General features: G+C 35.0%; 1 protein-coding gene across 1 annotated transcript; it reads right to left on the bottom strand.

Annotated features, from left to right (window-relative positions):
• Nucleotides 1–11,207: 11,207 nt before the first annotated feature.
• Nucleotides 11,208–14,393, bottom strand: LOC105367664 (cytochrome P450 4C1-like). Its single transcript, XM_011506434.1, has 12 exons — nucleotides 14,243–14,393; nucleotides 13,583–13,692; nucleotides 13,206–13,296; nucleotides 12,923–13,108; nucleotides 12,762–12,858; nucleotides 12,585–12,687; nucleotides 12,385–12,484; nucleotides 12,184–12,290; nucleotides 12,048–12,116; nucleotides 11,819–11,987; nucleotides 11,560–11,739; nucleotides 11,208–11,466 (listed from the first exon to the last, which is right to left on the bottom strand). Exons 1-12 carry the CDS (start codon nucleotides 14,391–14,393, stop codon nucleotides 11,288–11,290), a joined length of 1,542 nt encoding a protein of 513 aa, XP_011504736.1. The 3' UTR covers nucleotides 11,208–11,287.
• Nucleotides 14,394–20,427: the final 6,034 nt, after the last annotated feature.

The following is a 20,427-nucleotide window of genomic DNA, read 5'->3' as shown; positions in this document are numbered from 1 at the left end:
TCGTAATAACGTCACAAAATAACTATTTACGTAATTAAGTTGAAAGTCATATGAGTTTAATTTGTTCTTTTAGACATAGTTAATTCTTAGCTGAAATTTCTCATCATAAACTACAAACTATTAACAATTGACTAATTACCTATCAACGAATTTAATAGGATAATTTAAAGAAAGCATTTACATTGCAGTCGTGCGGTTTTTTGAACGGACATTGTTAAAATAAGTATTCGATGAAGGAGGATTCTGTTAGTCATTCACGAATGCCTTTATCATTGATGACTTCTGAAATATAATTCCATATACTGCAACGTTTGCGAAAGGCCATGTGACTTTGAAAATAATCGAGCAAGAGAATTCAAAACGCAACGCGCGCTCAATGAAATTCCAAAAATAGGCACGTATCGCTCCCGCAAAAATTCAAGACGAGCGAAGAAATAATCGCACAATGGCGCAGGGGAGGAGTAAGGGAGGGATTTCGTAAGAGGCTACCACGGGCAAGTGCTTATTACTCTCGCGCATGCAAAAGTCCGTGGAGTATAATGGTACAATGGATGTGGCGGGACATCGCGTCAACGAGTTATCGGGGGGCTCCACGAACCCCTCCTCTCGTACTTGGTGGTCCCGTGGCTCGCGAGGCTCACTTTCTAGTCGATGATAAACGCGCGGCCTATCGGAACTGGTTCGCCATCTAATGATATAAGTGCACACTCCGTGGCGGGCCAGAGGTCGCGACCCAATTCGAGACCCGCCTCGCCGGGCCTGATGTAACTTGATGGAAAAGTCGAATAATTACTATCGTCGATACTGTGTTTACGAATGACTGCCTCGCTTTTCCTTTCTTTCTTTGCTTGTATTTTTCGAGTCGGCAGTTACGTTGCCGCGGATTTCTACCGCTAGCCATCCTAGATTTCTCATTGTAAAGTAAAGCCTTGCTATCTCGTAAGGCTACCTGACGAGATTTGTTCTTTTTTTTTTTTTTAACGCTGATTCTCTAATGACGAGAGTACGAATTGGCAAGGGTATCGATAATCTTTAATATTAGCAACGACACTGAGATAATTATGAAAGTAATTCAAATTCCAACTTTACTTTACTATTGCAAATCTGCGAAATTCGAGTCTTTGGATTTTCTCAAATTCCTAGAGCTACAATGGTAACAATACCTTTGCATTTTAACATATCACGTTACTATTGTATATTTAAAGTAAATAATGAGAGACGTTCACGAACAAATCATGATGTATTTAAAAACTTTTATTCTTATGCATTTAAACACGTAGTACAGTAATTTTTATTCGTTCCTTTTCGGTAATGATGCAATGATAATTATCGTAAATTATAGTTGCACTGTGCATAGCTCGTAAAATAATTCAATACTAGTACTATTTTTAACTTCACACTGAAAAAGACATTCGGCATTTGTCCTTCTATCTTCTTCCTCTCTCTCTCTCTCTCTCTCTCTCTCTCTTCTATACCACTTGTCCTAGAATTCATTAGGGAAAATCAGTGATAATCGGAGATTAGTTCGGAGGTTTCCTTTCAGTTGTCATTTTTGTTTCTTACCCTATCAGTTGTCATAACAATTACAAAAGTCAGCTAATCTCGTTGGTTTAATTTTCGACTTGTCTTGTAATAGTGCGGAGGTGCCTCTTGAAAGAACGCGTCACTCGCGGATTAGTTGAGCGTAAAAAGAAAAGACAGATCAAAATGCATAGAGTACTGATAATGTGAGGCGTGCAGCTCGGAACATTGACAAAGAGTTGTATTCAAAATCCGTATTGATTATCTTCTTTTCACATACGTACACACCATCGATATCGTCGCTGTCCCGCGCTGCTTGCATAAATTCATGCGTATAAAATACTTTTCTCTCTCTCTCTCTCTCTCTCTCTCTCTCTCTCTCTCTCTCTGTTTCAAGTTGTCTTGGAGGTGTTGAGGTCTCTTTGCAATACACCTATTTAAAATTCATTTTATCCAGATTTTCAGTGACTATATTTGCATTATTAATGTATTGTTTAGTTAGCATAGAAAGAATCGCGTTGTTTACATAAAAAGCGGTACGTATATATATTTATCATTCAATATTCCTTTGTCTAAAAAAATTACGGGAGAATCTTTATTTCGTTCGGGTCATATCGTTGCTTTTTTTTTTCTTCTACTGCAAAGAGTTCATGGTTATTATAGTGATGAAAAGTAACTTGAGTCATAACCGAGGTCATAATTATGTCTATAGCCAGTAATTTGGCGAATACAACTCTTCATTATCGTCACCTATAATTCAATTAGTAGATTTAAAAACACCCAAACTCTAAAATATATATTGTATTCAATTTGATTAAGCCACGCAATACAATGGCTTTTATATTTGATGGAGACTTTGTAGTAAACGTGAATCTACTGTAAAATTTTTCACATAAATGCATCAGATAGAATTTTTTATAAGGTATACTGGCTTCAACAATCATTAGCGATACATTCTTCAATACTCGTATGTTTATCACAATGGTTTTTGAGTATCATAAATTCATCACAGAGAACAAAAATCCCGGTAGTTTACAAAATGTTTCGTTTTTATGATGCAATTATCCTTGAAAAGTATGTTGATATATCCATGAGTGTGTGATTTATAAATTAAAAATATACTAATATTGAATGTTGAAGGTACTAATGACAGGCTGTCATTTATAATAATATCTTTAATAATTCTACGTATAGAAATTACAATAATTAACATTTGAAAGAATTTAAAATAATCAAGCAAAAACTTTTGGAATAAATTTAATACAATGATAGTTATGCAAACACAAATTGCTTATCGTTTACATCGTCTATACTTCATATTGTTGTCATATTACAGTAACTCGATGTAGCTCTAATCGCGAATGTAATCAAGTGCTGAAAATCGAAAATCAAAGTATGTCGATAAGTTGAAAAGAACGTCCACATTAACCATGTGATTATTTCACTGTGGTCCCCGATTGTTCCATGCATTCGCATACACAGGCGCAAACTTTCTCAACTAGTGGTAAAAATCAGGTAATATTTTTAGTTTCAAAGGCCTATCCGAATGCGTCCCGCCTCCGCGTGAACGTCCTCTCTCTCATTCGTGCGCGCGTATACGTATAATTTACTCGGAATTTTTGGAGATCTCGAGGCTCGCGCAGAAAAACCAACGGCGGAAGGAAGGCGGAGTTTTCGGCGTCTACGTTCGAGCTGCCGAAGAAAAGACGCGCATGATGAATACTTCTGACCTCAGCGAGCCCTCGCTTTCCCCGCTTAGTCTTTCTTTTTCGATCTACCGTGTCGTCGAGAAAGTGAAGTACCCCTGTTGTAGGGTTCGCAATGAATTTAAATAATGTATTCCAGATAGATCGAGATGAAGATAAAGATGAACATATAGATAATTAGATAGTTGAAAAGATAGATAAACAGATATACAAAATGGGAGAGGGGCTGAGACAGAGAGAGAGAGAGAGAGAGAGAGAGAGAGAGAGAGAGAGAGAGAGTGCGGAGGGAGGGACATGCCGATGGGTAGTTTCGAAATAAAATAGTGCCTCTAGTTAAAGGCCGCAGGAGCTTGGCATATTCGGCCGAGATGCTCGTAATGATTGTGCGGGTCGCGTCGCAATATCGCAAGACTGCAAATAGACAGACTCAGTCATTGTTATGTGAATTACTAGATTGCAGGGGGGAATAAAGGATTCGAGGCTGCCATTCCTTCTTGATCTTAATGTTAAATTTCAGATAAGCACATTATTCAATGAATATGCCTGCTGATGCGGAACAAGTGTAATCATGATAATACACAAATAATATTATATTATATAAATATTATTATGATACGTTTGACATATGATGATAAATGAAAAATTGATATTCTCAGGTTATATTCAATTTATTCATTTTTAGATTAGAGCTACTGAAATTTTATATTACAATAATCATCTTATGAGACTATGCTCAATAGTATTGAATATTTCAAGAAAAGACTTTCTTATTGCCCGAAATTTTTTGAAAATACAATTCTTATAAAACATTACGAACAGGACAATATAGATATTCAGACATCGGATTTGTAAATGTAAAAAGACTCAAATCCTCTTAATCATTATACTTATATAATTAGATTTATTAGTCTAAAAGGATTAATTTATACTTTATTAATATAGTTAAAATCTATTATCGAAGGACGTTTAAAAATGCCGATATTAACGTTTAAGAAACTAACCTTATTATAATGGTATCATACATTACACTTGGAATTAATTGTGTGTAGCCAAATGCTGTTTTCACACAAGTCGGTAAATAACCATAACTAAATATGACGAGTACTTGGGTGGTCGATGGTTCATTAAAATACATTAAAAAAAAAAAAAAAAAAAAAAAAAAAAAAAAAAAAAAAAAATAATAATAATAATAATAATAATAATAATAATAATAAAGAGTAAGGTAAAGTATTTCATTACTGGACGTGAATTTAATCATGCGCTACTTTTTATAATTTATCGCTAAAAATGAAGCATCCAGAGAAGCCGTGCAGACGCGCTTAAATATCTCAATTTTTATCAAATTATCAAACTTCATACTCAGTACCGCTAGATTACTATTCTCCAAAAAATTACGAAGACGAAGAAATATTGAAAAGATCGGTAAATGTCTCCTTGATGTTATAATTAGTCCGTAATATGCATTATCACCCTTGGCTCGCGAGGACTTTGGAATCATCTTCAGCTCAGAGCGACCCTCTTCTACAGCTCGCAAAGCGTATCTTCCTTCTTCGTGTAAAATTTACATTCTTCGCAATTCACCCAAAGAAACGAGACGTAGCGCGTCCTTTGCCCGAGCCTTGCGAAAGAGATCTGGATGTCGTTCAGTGATGCAAAAATGAAAAATGAATATTCTTCCATCTCAGCGTCAAAAAAATAGATTTGTAAGGCTGAGACAAGCGGAACAAAAAGGTATGAATAAGATAGATATTGGACTCCGAACGATCCGTTCAATCGATTTCAGTTCGTATCCATCGGTCACATACTCGCGGCAAGCATTCGTAAATACATTTAACGAAAGAGAGGCAGTAAAGAAAGTTGGGTAGAATGAGGTGTATATCATTGTCGCCGATGGATCGACCATTAAGAGGTCGTAGCATTGATCATCTTTCATCCACCTCCGTTTTTCTCCTCCTTCAAGCTCCATTCGAGAATTTCCACGTGCACTCGGCTTGCGCGACGCACCAACTCGCGTTGACAATGAGAATGAATGGCGATTCGCCCGAGGTCCATTCCTGTTTGGACTTTTGCACTTGGGGAGGTTCGCTCGTACCATCGGTCGTCCCCCGTTACAAGCACCGTTGCGCGCATTATAATGTCGGGATGTGCACGCACACAAACCATGCCGTGTGTTTGCAACTTTGGTAAATATTTTCAACTGTATGATAAATGCCAAATTAAATGAGCATTAATTATCGATGCTCCGACTGCAGTTCGCAGTCGCGTGGGTGTGATTCATGATCTCGACCAAAAACTCTACGCGCGCCTCTTTTAAATTGAAGAAAGAGAGAGATAGAGAGAGAGAGAGATAGAGATAGAGAGAGAGAGAGAGAGACCACGAATGAAATACGCGAATTCGGATTCAGAATTTCAGGATTCGGCTTTGAGAGGATTTATGGTGGCGTGGTCTTTAAATTGGCGCCGCCATCCATGTTTCGAATTTAGCCTTCTTACGTATACTTGCTCTTCTCTCTCTCTCTCTCTCTCTCTCTCTCTCGCTCGCTCGCTCTTCCCTGCTTGTTCTCCCCTTCTCACTCTGTCTGTCTGTCTATCTGCCTCTCTCTCTCTCTCTTTATATATATATATATATATGTATATATATATATTATATATGCGTGCATAAGGATGAACCTGCTCAATGAAGAAAAAGGGCGTACGATGCACATATCAATACATACACGCTCGGGCGCACATAGACACACACATTGGAGAATCGCTCGTCAGCTAAATCATGGAGTTGCACGCGGGTGGAGGATGGAAGAGTCGCCGTTGTGTTCGTCGGAGGTTTTTAGAGAAAAAAAAATAACCACGACGCTGGAATGCTCTCGACTCTTTCTTGGCCGTGGTATAGGAAGTTCCCTACCTACCGATCTTGCATTTTACGCACGAGAATGTCCCTTATTTCGATCAATCAATATGAATTATGAACTGACTGATGAACATGATGCGCCCCAAGTTATTGTTGGACTATACATATACTTTTTAAATCCGGCCATCCATGACGTTCCTGAATTATGCGCATATTCACATCTTCAATGACAGAAGAAAGCTATCGAAACAACACTTTCCATAGTTTGTAAAAGCTGCACGATACAAATATCGATTTTATACAAATGTCGAAATTTTGAATGTAATTTTTTTAAAGCAACGGGCGAAATTTGTTATAATTATTGAATTATTTCAATCTAATGGAAAGGATGATAAAACTAAAAGATATATATTCTGTTAAGATATTACGAAAATACTGTTATTCATTAATTGAACAACTTGCTATCATTAATTGTAAACTGGCGTATGAAAATTAAGATACAAGAACTTGCTTTTATAATCTTACGTATTTTATGTTTTTTTTTTTTTTTTACTAGCAAATTGATAATAACAAGCCGAGTAACAACAACTATAATTAACTAAAGTAATTACCAATAGTGTTACTGGATTTTAAATTATCAATTATTAATTATTATAATTTATACATTAACTCATAATCTTTCGTAATCTTCGAAGATAATTAATAATTATAAAATTCTATTATCAAACATGATTATTGGAACATAAAAATGGCCCATATATGATTAATTCTAATATATATTTTAAAATAATTTCAGATTAATTACGTTTATTTGGATAAATAAAGATTGGATATTCCGTACGACGTATCAAATATATATTTATAAAATCATCCAATGCGCTGGACTCAAATTAATGTACGGGTATTCGTATCTTAAGAATATGTGTTTTATAATTGAGGAAAACAATTATTATTATATTTATTTATTTTAATCTCCCAATATATCTTCTATCGTCATTGATCGACCGTTCATACTGTCATTTTAAATCACTCAATTAATGAAATATAAAACGATTCATTTTCAATTATTGAAATACGAAAAGTCATATTGTTAATATTAAATTAGCCATTGACAACCACTGGTAAGGTGAAATCCAGAGGGTCGAATGCGAATGCATTTCAATGGATGAGCCACCTTTCCTCTTCCAGTACTGCAAGTGCAATTTTTATCTCAACCGAGCAAGCAGACGGCCTCGGTAAGTTAGTTGATTTGGCCTTTACTGGGTTGTCTCTCCTCCCTCCCACTCTTGCCCGCCTGTCCCACAGACTACCATCCTCTCTCTCTCTCTCTCTCTCTCTCTCTCTCTCTCCTTCTCTCTCGCTTTCTTTTCTTGTCAGCGGACTTCGTAACGTACGTAGCCGCGTATCTCCATAACGCAAGCCTACGTATCTACACACGTGACTGCAGCCCATCCCGACATACGCGCAGATCTTTACTTCTATTCCTCCTGCTCGCGTCTCGGATTCTCGCTCGTTTACGCCAGGAAGTATATATACCGGCGAACCTGAGTGATTTGCGTCCTAATCGGCCAGCGACCTCCTTTACCTTTTATACGCTGATGCGCTAAACTCACGTTATTCCAACTCGGAAATCGTTTGGATATTTTATACGGAGATGTGATACTTGAGGTCGCTCGACTCCTTTATTTCTTAAGGATAAGGAAGCCAGTAGAAGTACGACATGCTTCATATTTACCCGATAGCAGTATACAGAGCAGAGCGCGAAGACCTATTCAAAGAATAAACTTTAGAATGAACAAGCAAATGACGAATTATAATAACGCGCCCTCGCTTCCCAGCGTGTATCGGCTTTGAGGAAATACAGGTGGCATGGCTGTAAGGCCAATGAGAGTGGAATGTTGGATATATGCACATTTTACGTACACATTTAACGAAGAGGATCGCGTGAGGCGAATCCGCGTGGCCGGAGCAAACACATGTAAACATCAGATACTACGCCTATGGCTCTGGTCACGACATACGCCGCACGGAGGACATTCGCCAGCTTTTGTCGATCCTCGGTAAGGAGCTACTGTAAAAATCCCGACCTACGTAACGTCGTTTTTTCTTGCGTACCAACTCCACCGCTTATCGGACTTCGTGGCGTGCGAAACTTTTCCATTCTACTTTAAGGCTCTGCTCCTGTTTAGCGGAGCATTTGGACAGAGGCATTTAAAAGAAAATAATGCCTTATGCCTTCGAGATGTTTGTTAATGTTATTTAAAAGTTAATCGTTAATTCGCTTAAGCGTACAATGATTATGAAAAAAGTTCGTGGCAAAGATGCAAACGAAAAACAAAAACAAAAAAAAAAAAAAAAAAAAAAAAAAAAAAAAAAAAAAAAAGAAAAGAAATAAAAAAATAATGAAACGTCGCATGCGCGCGACATCTCCCAACAAAATGCATGCAATGAACTATTAAATGTTGCAATAATGAATTTAGATCGTGGAAGGTTAAAATCTATTTACATGATCATTAACGTTGGTAAATGACTTGGAGTGGTCGGCTGGGACTTAGTATCTTTTCAGGAAGAATCCCAGAGGCGAGTAAAAGAGCTCGAGTGTGTCGTGCCCGGACATTGTTTATCTCAAAGTGACAAAACGGTGTTCTGGCGAGATCGCGATGTTACTCATGAAAAGGGGCACGATTAGCGCGGATAATTAAGACAGGCTAGCTTCGAAGCCGCTTGTGGAAAGGTCTCGGATGGGCGAGGTCAAGTGCTAATCAGCTCCAATTTAAGAGGCTCACGGCACGGCCGACTGAGGAAAAGAACTTCCCTTTAATCAGTTAAATCTCTTACTAACGAGGAATGCGACGTATACCAAGCTGCAAGGGACTCGAGTTAAGAAAATCCGAGAAACGAATACGAGAAAGAGAAGGGAGATAGGATAAAGGTAATGATCCTAACTAGATTTGAAAATAGAGGAAACAGTATACGGCGAGTATCTAAATATTATAAATTGCTGTTTATACAATGTATGTAAGAAGTATATATATATATATATATGACGAAATTTATCAAATTCGTGCGATTGAAAATGATTTCAATTTAGTAGTTGTACTTTATGGAACATGCTAAGCTTTGTATTACCAATAATAACGTATAATAAACGTATATTTAAAGGAATCTATGATTAGTAAATAATTTGATATCATGATATTTAAAAATATGATACATGTATAATTGCATGCACAAAGATAGAATAATTGTCTATCTAAGTAATCTTTTGAATGTATTCATTCTTAACTGACCTTACAATATTGTATAACTATTTTTTGTTAAATTTTATATAGTATAAGACTTATATTACACACTTGACAGATATGATTTCGCATTGCACTTTATTCGCAGTGAAATATCGCATAAATAACAGAAATACTTAAAGGCAATGCATACAGATGAATGTTTTGTAATAATAATTGTCCTTGATTCATAGTCATTGTCAGCTTCATTTCAGCTATATGTACGATAATTTAGAGTAAAAGTAATTTGCAAGCGGGAAAAAAATTATTTGAACAGATATTCAGTCAACTAACAGTGGAGAAAACTAAATTATTTTATATAATACATCAGATTTACAAGCTGTATATTTATATTGGTTTTGTAGAGTAAAAGAATCCTGTTATATTATATAATATATGCAAAGTTTCATATGCAATATTAGTGTGAATACATAAGTCACACGAACGAGTTGTAAAGAAAAGACAGATTCATTATAACAAAAGTAATATAGACGAAAGGAATGGTACAATCTACTCGGTATTTTTTAATTTATCGTTGTTACAGAAGAGAAAGCACAAGAGTTAAAATTGTTATTTGAAAATTACGATTCAATGAATTTCAACATATTTTCATTTTTCACGTGTTTCCTTTGATCTAATTCTAAATATAATAGAAATAGCTTGTTTTTTATTACATATATATTTTTGTTGTTGTCGAATCTAATATCCATGCTTAAGAATATAAAAATTTCTCATTTCAATGAGACAGGAATTTTAAATATCACACATATCGTAATAATAAAAGTTATTATTAAAATATAGTCAGAATTTTTATTCCAACATGTTCGAGCCTATGATATTGAACGCGTATAATATATAATTATTGAATAATCGAATCAGTGGGTGCGTTCAATTTACTCGTGACCTTAAATTATGAATATCTCACAAAGACTAAACCAATGCTAAATGTCAATGCCGTATAAATTATTACGTATTTTAAATTTTAAACAACTTCTTAAACTTTACTAGCACTAAATTATTTTCTTCCAAAACCTTAAGCAACGCGAGTCATAAGTAACAGCCATTACCATAAACACTCGTAAAATGGATAACAAGATTAAGAAAAAAGAATATCTCTCAACTCAATATAAAACATAACTGCATAGTAGAGGCACGAGTCATTTTCCGGGATATAAGCTTGCGTCGATAAAAATGACTGGAAGCGTGGTCAGGCTTCTCAGTGTCAGTAGTGAAGCGCAGTGGCGACCCTGGGAGAAAAATATTACACTCAACATCTCTCTAAGGCAGACGGCAATTCTTACAGTCTTGGAATATCAACTTATTATTCATTAGCTGAGAAACAGTAGTGGAGATCGATCGTTGTGGTTGAAATTGGGATGAAATAGGTTGTGCGGTGTGGGACGTGGAGGGGGCATTATTATCCGTCGCTAAATTTGTTTTCCTTGCCTTCGGCTCCGACCTTTTCTTGTATAGAGTCGACAGAGTACATAGAACAGACGCGAGTATAATCTTCCTGCTTTCTCGATTCGGGTGTATGTAATAATTACATTATAACGACTCCAAAAGTAGATTAATTTTATTGCGGCTTATTTGTCAACGGTCAAACGGAACATACGAAATGATATTTGAAGCTTTTTCTCTTTTTCCATTTTCCTTTTCCTTTCTCTCTCTCTCTCTCTCTCTCTCCTTTTTCTTTTTTTAATTACATTGTCCTGTCCCGAGCAATATTATATGGCTTCGGTTGGAGTGTATAAATTAATCATATAAAAGTACGGAGAGAAAAGTGTGCGCGGTAAAAAAAAGTTACGAAAAATTACGATAATAATGGCTATAATTAAATAATAATAATAATGCTATTGAAATTACAAAAGGAATGAGATGAATTATCTTATTAATATTATACATCACTATCATACAGCTCGTTCGTGATTTTATATGTGTTCATTATTATTATCAATTCGTATGAATCTTGTATGTACTGGTTTTGATGGTTGAGTTACTAAATTCAATAGTAATTTTATATCCGAAGTTCGACTCACGGGTTCTAATTTGAAATTATACAAAATATGAGCCATTAAAGATTTCATCTCCATCAAAGCAAATCTTTGTCCTAGAATATTAATTGAAGGTTATAATTTAGTAAAATAATTTTTTTTTTTTTTTTTTTTTTTTTTTTTTATCAAAGACTTCTATATAAAATTACCAATGCAATTTCGAGGACCTGCACTGAAAGGTATATAGGAGAAAGGATGACGTCCTTGTATTCGTTCAGGAAGAAATCGGTCGGGATCGAATTTCTCTGGCTCTGGCCAAAAATTTGGATCCCTATGAACATCAAAGATATGGCATCCTATTTCTGTACCGGCGGGTATTACATAATCTTCTGCATTATTATAAGTATATTTTAATTAATAATATGTTTAGTTAATAAAATTAAAATTGAATAAACAAATTGGCCATACTTAGTTTTAAATCTTCTTTTAAACAACGAGAAAGGGCCGAAACTGGGGGGAAAAGTCGAAGGGATTCTTTTATACATCTTTCGAGATAATGCAAATCCCGTATTTCTTCCATCCTTATTTCACCTTTACTTCTATTGAGAATTGTAATTACTTCAGATCTAGCTTTGTCCTAAATTTAATTATATTAGAAATAGAATATAATTTTTATCGATGGTTAATTATAATATACCTGGTATTCTGAATTTTCCGCCAATAGCATTATAACGTAAACCAAGGCCATTCCAGTTGTATCATGACCCTGTGAATCATAATTTAAATTCTTAATATAAACATTCAATCTTGTAGTGCATTTCATTTATACATACAGCAAGCATAAAAGTTCCGATTTCTTCTTTGATTCCATTGTCATCTATTAAGCCACGTTTTTCAGCTTCCAACAAAAGATCGAGCATAGCTAATTTTTTCCGATCACCTATAGCACGTATATTGTATGATAAAGTTCAAATATATATAATAACAAAAATTTTATAAACATTTGCATATACGTAAAGTATATTTATCATTACCAAAAAATGTATCTTCATAGTTATGGCTTTTAGAACTCTTATTTAAATCTTTTAAAGGTGCGTTAGTAAGCTGTTTATGTGCTTTTCGTTCAATCAATACCTAAAATTTAATGAAATTAATCATTATCGACGTTCTAATAAATGTTCGCCAATATTATATTCTATAATGTTGTTATTATATTATGTACATATAAGCGCACCTTATTACTGAAATCACGGAATATTTTTAACGATTGCTTTTGTTTACGGGCAATTTGCATTAGAGGATTTAACATCCAGTCCTGTATATAAGGCCTTATAGCTCTGAAATTAAAACGCAATACTAATTTTATCATCTCTATTTGAATCAATTACAAATGTCTCTATTTAATTAATACCTATAAATAACAATGTTGCCTACTTCATTAACTGCGTTTTTATATTGCTTTGCTATTTCTGCATCTATTTTATCCAAAGCTACTCCCATTGCCGTCTCTAATAAAATATTCTATTAGATAAGATAAGTTTAGAGGCATCGTATATTTAAATAACATCTTACCGCAAATAGTGTTTAAGGTGTAATTTGAGCACAGTGATAGAAGATTATGAACTGATTCGTCTTTCTGAGTTTTAAGCATACGAATGAACATTTTACTATTGTCGTTAGTAATAATAGTATACTTCTTTAAAATATTAAAATGAAATGCTGGAGTCAAAATTTGTCGACGGTGCTTCCATTTTTCCCCTAATGTAACAAAAAAAAAAATATTTATATATATATATATATATATATATATATATGACTTTCTCATGATTTTAAAAGTAACAAAAAATAATCTCACCGCTGCTTGTTAAGAGACCAGTTTTAAACCATGGATGAAGATATTTGTAACTAGAACCTTTATCGATATGCTTCATACTAGATAACAGAATCTAATGCAACATTGCATATTAATTTTCTTTGATATAATAAATTTTATACAACGTTTTATAATTATTTATGAAGTATACGATTTTTTTATTATTAGCTCTACGTAGAAAATCATACATTCGCTTGAAATTGAATTAATTTCTTTTCGATTCACATACGCCGATTAGTGGTAGAAAGTGGATTATCGCCATTTCCAATATTATTTCTTTTTGATTTTATAAAATTGATAATCACGTATATTGTACTGTAATACGAAGAGAAATAAATCAACTATTTCGTTTCGGTTACCTCTAGATCGTCTGGATGATGAACGCTAATCATAGGAATGAAGCCCAACCAAAATTTTGTAATTGGATAATAGCGCTTATTGAGATCACGTAGAACATTCCATAAATTTTCTATAATTTTAATTATAGAACATAATTTCTAATCATTATACAGTGATTTTATGTGATTATAATTATATAAATAATAATGGTTCATAAACGAATGAATATATTGATATTCCTGGAATATTAATTTTTTAGTTGAAAAAGAAAATATACTCGTGGGAGAAGATATGATTTTTTTAAGATTTTTTTTCAAAACATTAAATTAAATCAGATGAGAATTTGAGATGAGTTACGGTTTACAAAAAGTTCCAAAATATTTTCAAAGAAGTTTATATCAACTCTTAATCTTACGTGCTACAAAAATATGGAGTTTCATATAAATCACTATAATCTTTGAATTTTCAAATGCTATTCGTCTTCATATATTCTCACAGTAGTATTTCCATGATAATAAAATTCGTTGAAAATAAAACTTAATCATTTTAAATTAAAATGTGGTTTGAAATAATTATGAAGTTGGTAAATATAAAACGTAGGTAAAACAAAAGTGCAAAATAAAATTTATTATTTATATATACATGAGTGCATATATATCAATATTCATTAAGTCTCTTACCAATAGAAACGTTGAACATCAAAAGATTTCCAATAATGGGGAGCGTCGGAGGTCCAGGTATTTTGTTTATTAAATCTTTTGCTCTTTTGTTTCTAAAGTAAAAGCGAATAGACCACAAAATAAAAAATAAAAATAAGATGTAAATGAGCATTATGAGCTTTTCACTAATTTATTACTATTTTTTTAAACATTAATATTAACAATTATGCTTAAACTTGAAATTAATTGCGGGTAAACGGATACAGTGTAATGTAAGTTATTTTGATGAGAAGGAATCGTGTGCGTATTATTGTATACGATTACTCATTTTTATTTCTTATATAAATAGGCTACTTATCGTATAAACAGATAGATAAAAAATAAGATAATATTTAATACGCAAGGCGATGATTTTAAGTACATGTGACCGTTTATTTCGTTCATCTATAAATGTACCGAAGTCAAAAGATAATGAACTTTATGAAATAATAAGAAATTATTTTGATTAATTAAACAATGAAGTATTAGCGTAGATTATTAATATGTATATATGTGCAATATATATGCATACTATATATGTATGCATGTATAGTATACTATGTATACTATGTATATGCTTTGGGATCGTGATTTTTTGAATACCAAGAAATGGCAATGCATTTGTTTTATTTATTTGAAAATAAAAGAAAAATTGATTTAGAAGATTCTTTCAGTTAAAAGGAAAATGAATCAATCTTTCGAATTTCATACGCATGCAGCTGACACATTTCGATTGCAAAATCTGATCAAGTTAAATATAATTATTCGCTTTCTTTGGACCGAAAAGACGCTTAGCTTATAAGTAACATTTATTGCCAATAAAACAGTAGACAAACACAAATCATTCCTCAAGTACGAGGGACTAAAGGCTTTTCGCTCATTGTCCATCAACTTCTCTTTTTCTTGAAACAAACACTCGAAAAGTTAATAAGGAAATGCTCATAACGAGGTCAGATGCGCAATATAATTACTTGTCAAAGTGTATAGCAGTTAAGTACGAAAAGCACGTGTGTCGACCCACATTTTTATGTATGACAAAACTGTAGCGCACGCGCAGACAGTTCTGGACCCGTTAACCCTTTTCCATCAACAGCGTAATGATACTGACTGCCGCTTCTTAACTAGTGCACTGAAATGTTCTTAATTCATATTTCAAATTTTATGATATATAAAAATACGAGGGGCGTCACATTTATCCTGGCATTAAAATCGCTCGTCACTCCTGCCGTCAAATGCAGTGCTGCAAAATATTCCCATAGCCCTCCTCGTGAATTGTCATTTCTCATTAGAACGCGTAATTATCGCTACAGGGACGTAGACTCCCCATTCCCTTTCTCGAAAACGACTGAATCGCGATAATGACGGCGCAGATGCACCTTGTCGCCGAGGCACTTCATGCTGGGCCACTGAACTCGCAATATCCTCAGAGTCGCTGCCGGGAATTCGAGCCTGAGCTCTCACTGATGTCGTGCCTCGACCTTTGTCCTTACTCCTTATTGTCGTTGGTACGAACGAGGAGTTAGCCGATAAGCGACTGACATTAGTCAGAATCAATGATTCAAGTGTATTAGGGTCGATGATTCCTGCTCTCCTGCGGAGCTGCAGGTACTCGCGTTGATATGTGCCGAGAGCACAATTCGATCGACGACTCGATACGCGTATGATTTCTTCAAACGAATCTCGGTATCTTCGACAGCAGTGTAGATAGACTTTATTTCATATTTCCTGAATACTCGTATTTATTTATCAAAGGTAGTGTCATGTTTTTTTCTCATTTTTTTTTCTCTTTTTTTCTGTTATTCACAAAAGTACGCATAGAAATAGTAACTCTTTCAAGACTTTCATGACTTTTACTCGAGCAGAAATTAGCATTAGTTGCAGACGATTTAGCGACGGTCGATCGCTTAAATAATAGTAATCGCGAGAACAGAAACAAATAATTGTTTCGGGCGTCATTTTTGCACGCGCGTTTTCGTTATATTTTCCTATTGGCTAACTATTTGCTTAACGACGTAGAAATACGACTATTACTGGTTATGGCATGCTTGTAAAAACGACTTTTAGCACTGCGGGAATTCATAATCGTAATCGGCAAGTACTTTTGAATATGTTAAATAAGTGTTCTAAATGCACTTGTAAATTTTGAATTATTGTTATTTTGATTTAAGGTTACAGTATCCCCATATTCAATGCTTCGCAGCGCTCCAAGTTGTAATCTTCTTGAAAACTGCATCATTTGTATAAGTAGTTATTACCACCTAATATAAACTTCTCGGGCATTATTATTTATTTGCAAGCATTTTGTATACTCTCCAGTGGAGAAATAATGATGAACTCAATCTAACGCATTTGCACTTAAACTAAGTACAATATTTTGCCAGTCATTATCAATATTGTTATAATAACGTAATGATAATAATGCCAAAGAATAGTTTTCTCAATATTAGTAATGCTTGGCAAAATTGGTAATGAGCTGGTATCTTTGGTATCTAAAAATTATATACTGATATATTAATAGATTAACATTCCATTTCGAAGAGAGAACTTTCAAGCAAAATAATTCTCGTAGCCAATTGTAAGAAAGACAAGGCAATCGTTCTTAATCGTAAAATCTCCACTGAATAAATTCAGTTAAAGTGTTATTATGCATCGAAAAGATATGCAGTGACATACAAGCACAACCGAGACGTAGATAAAAAGAAAACGATCCCTAAAAAAGGAACGACCGACCCGTACTATATGTATACTATACGTAGAGAGACGAAAGTAAATTAATCTTTATTCATCTTCCTCGTGGTGCACGCACTTGGAGGAGGATTTCACATCGAGGGACTATGAGATGACGAATAGCTGTCATCTTGTTCCTCGTCCATGCCTCGCTCGCTACGTCTGCAGGCGCCCACCCGTCGCTCCTTAGCCCATTACGATTCATTGCCGTGTGATAGATGTCGCTCGTTTGGCTCCGATGATGCTTAATTGAGCTTAAGCTCGAGTTCTCCGGCGCATCCCTACCATGGATTTTCCATTTGGCGTAATCGACCTCGTAGGTCTTATCTTGGCTCTTTAAATCGCTCCTTAAAACGGCCAAATCAAGCGCGAATAATTCTCGCATCGGTTTCACTCTAGGCGCACCACACACCTCACACGAAACGATAAACGACTGATCGAGCATAATTCATCCCTTATACAGCGCTTTATCGACGAATCAACAATTTTCATCATCTTTGGTATTCGATAATTACTTAACTTGGGCTTTGGGCTACTTTGGGCAAGCAGGAGTCTACTGACAATGAGAGATAAGAATCGGACAATTAGAGCCTCATCTCGCGATTCCATTAAAATCATTAACAATTAAAATAGACAGATAGTTGGATGATCATCCAGTTGCCGGGATAATCCAAAAGCGGATTATCCGAACAAACAGGCGGTAAGTTTCGGAGCCGCTCGCATGTACGTGTGCCCCGCGGACACGTGTACACGCGCATGCACATCGGAATGCGGTAATGGCATCCTCATTGGTGGGATCGTAACTGCGTTATGATTTCTGTAACTAGCGCCACGTAAGAAGAAGGCCTCTTTCATCCCGAAGGCGAGGTAGGCCCTTGTTCCAGCTGCAGGTACACCGTTCGGACGTAATCAAGGCCTCCGCGCGGCAGATCGCATTAACGGTAATGGCATATGCACCGCGCTACCGTGTATATGCCGACGTAACGCACACGCGAGAGATGAAAGCGGCCCAACACTACTGGATTCGCGCGCATTCATATTCAATTGGCTAATGCCGGGGGAGTTATGTACACGGAGTTATGCGCGCCGGGGAATATCGTCGGACTGTTTTTATGATTGCCCCCGCGCTGATTGAGCATTTGGCTTTTTAAGCGATCGGAAAAAAAATTGAATTGAGCGTTGTGCGGCTCGTACTACAACCGCGTACCGGTGGTAAATAATTTTCACGGGATGCTTATTTTTTTAGTTTGGATGAAAATTCTTAGCGGCTCGGGCTTCGGTGCAAACAGAATGGTTAAGTCAAACGTTTGTGGAACATTTACGCGTTACCTTGCGTCATTATCGGCTGGCACGAGCATTGTACAACAGCCAATAATTATTGAATCGCATTAAATATAAACTTTGATATGATCGCATTTAATCGGAAAATGCATCGTCTCCTGGCGTGGGCAGTGTTGCCCGTTAAAATCACAATTCGTGCCGAGAATTTTAATAGTTTATTTTAATAGTTTTAATATTCTATGGGTAATCAGTGATAATGTCTGGATTACATTAGATAAGAACGAATATTCATAATAATTAATTCGACACATTCGTATTATTAATCAGAAGTTTGTATTTCCAGATACATATTACAAATGCGTTTCGCGGTACTTAAAATATTATACCAATTGAAAAAATATATCTATCACTTTATAATTTCGTTTATAATTTTTGAAAAGACTTATCTAGATCTTTCGTACAATTGAATCGAGCACGGATAAATCTCGCTTGCTTTAAAACTTTCCTTGCGGTTCTTATTAAATAAAATAATGGTATAAATTTGTATATAACGAAGTTTTATGAGACAAGTTACCAGCTAAGATTCCTTCTAAATTATAATTCAAATGAAAAAAAAAAAAAAAAAAAAAAAAAAAAAAAAATAGAATGAAAAAAGGAAAAAAATGCTAAAAAATATAACGTATTTTTGGTTAGCGCAATATTTTTCTTACAATAATTTAAAATCACGATATAAACTTTCAAAGTGCTTAATAACTATCAGCCGGCAAGCCAATGAATATATGTATGCGAATACAATTACCAGATAATATTGAATTACGTTTGAAGTAAGTCTGAATTCGAACACTTAAGATTTGAGAAGGCTAAAGTCTCTTAAAACACCGTATTTATCTACTTGGATTTTTAAAATACATATATAACACGCATATGCGTGTCATAGATAACGTAAGAATAAATAAAGAAACCGCAAGAGGTCCATTATAAGTACATTTCGCGAAGTAAAAACGTTCGTTATTATAATAAAAACGTGCGTGTAAAAGGTCGTTGAAAAGTTGCGGTGCATCACGGGAGTATATTTATCGTCATTGACGAGACAAGTGCGTCCGCAAAAGGAACACAAATGGACGATGACGCTCGACACGACGTATCGGCGCAACGAAAAATGCAAATGAGTCATTACGAATACATTGTAGGCGAGAAAAATGAAGGTTCTTGTAATAAAATACAGATCGTTGTTGAAGCTCGTATGCGGAGGAGCCAGTCGCGAGCATATTTATAGTCAATAAGACGACAAGTGCAGCCGAAAGAAGGTAGATTGAATTGCTCCGGCTATCTAAAATATATACAGGCACTGGGCGCTTTGGGAGTACCTTAAGATTCGCGCATGCGCGCGTATACAGGCGACATTATAAGGTGAGACGCTTATCAAAGCTCCCTTTCACCGCTGCTAAAGAAGCCTCACAAGTTACAAATGTCCGTGTTCCGAGAGACGGAAGTCGAAGTTACTTTGAAAAAGCTTAGTCGAATGTATTATTCAAGAGGACGTATTTTTTAATTCGTCGTTGTAAATCCAATATTTTCCTGGTGAAAATAACGTAACGAAAATATTTGAAGCAGACTATCATTAAACGTCGTACGGTACGTAAATAGGAATAGCATCGCAATAGATCAACACTACCATCCCTTATCTCTCAAACATATCAATCCATAAAGATTCCACATTGTTTTTAATTTTATTAAGAAAATAAAATAGCTAACTAATTAAATATATATATATATATATATATATATAATGCATTTTATTATATAATAAATAAAGTATGAAATTCGATAAGATATTAAGCATAAATTGCAACGTAATGATATACTTTTAATAGTTGGCTTGACTAAATAAAGAAAATGCGATTAGATGTTATACTCCGTGCCGTGTCATAATTTAACGCTATAACAACATTGTCGTTAAAACAAAGTATTTTTATTGATGTTGGGGGCGCAGAGGATTTTATGCATCACTCGTCAACAACACGATCCCGACAAAATCAGCGCGACATGTAACAGCCGATACACGGGCGTATGCACAGACGAAAGCAATCGGTTCACTCGTTAATCGTTCAATAAATAAGACTTCAATGGTGTATAAGGGACCGCGCATGCACACAAGC

Source organism: Ceratosolen solmsi, unplaced genomic scaffold, assembly GCF_000503995.2.
Source record: "Ceratosolen solmsi marchali unplaced genomic scaffold, CerSol_1.0 scaffold10, whole genome shotgun sequence".
NCBI lineage: Eukaryota > Metazoa > Arthropoda > Insecta > Hymenoptera > Agaonidae > Ceratosolen > Ceratosolen solmsi.
Note: the sequence above shows the minus strand (reverse complement) of the source record. Positions and strands in the feature narration are given on the sequence as shown.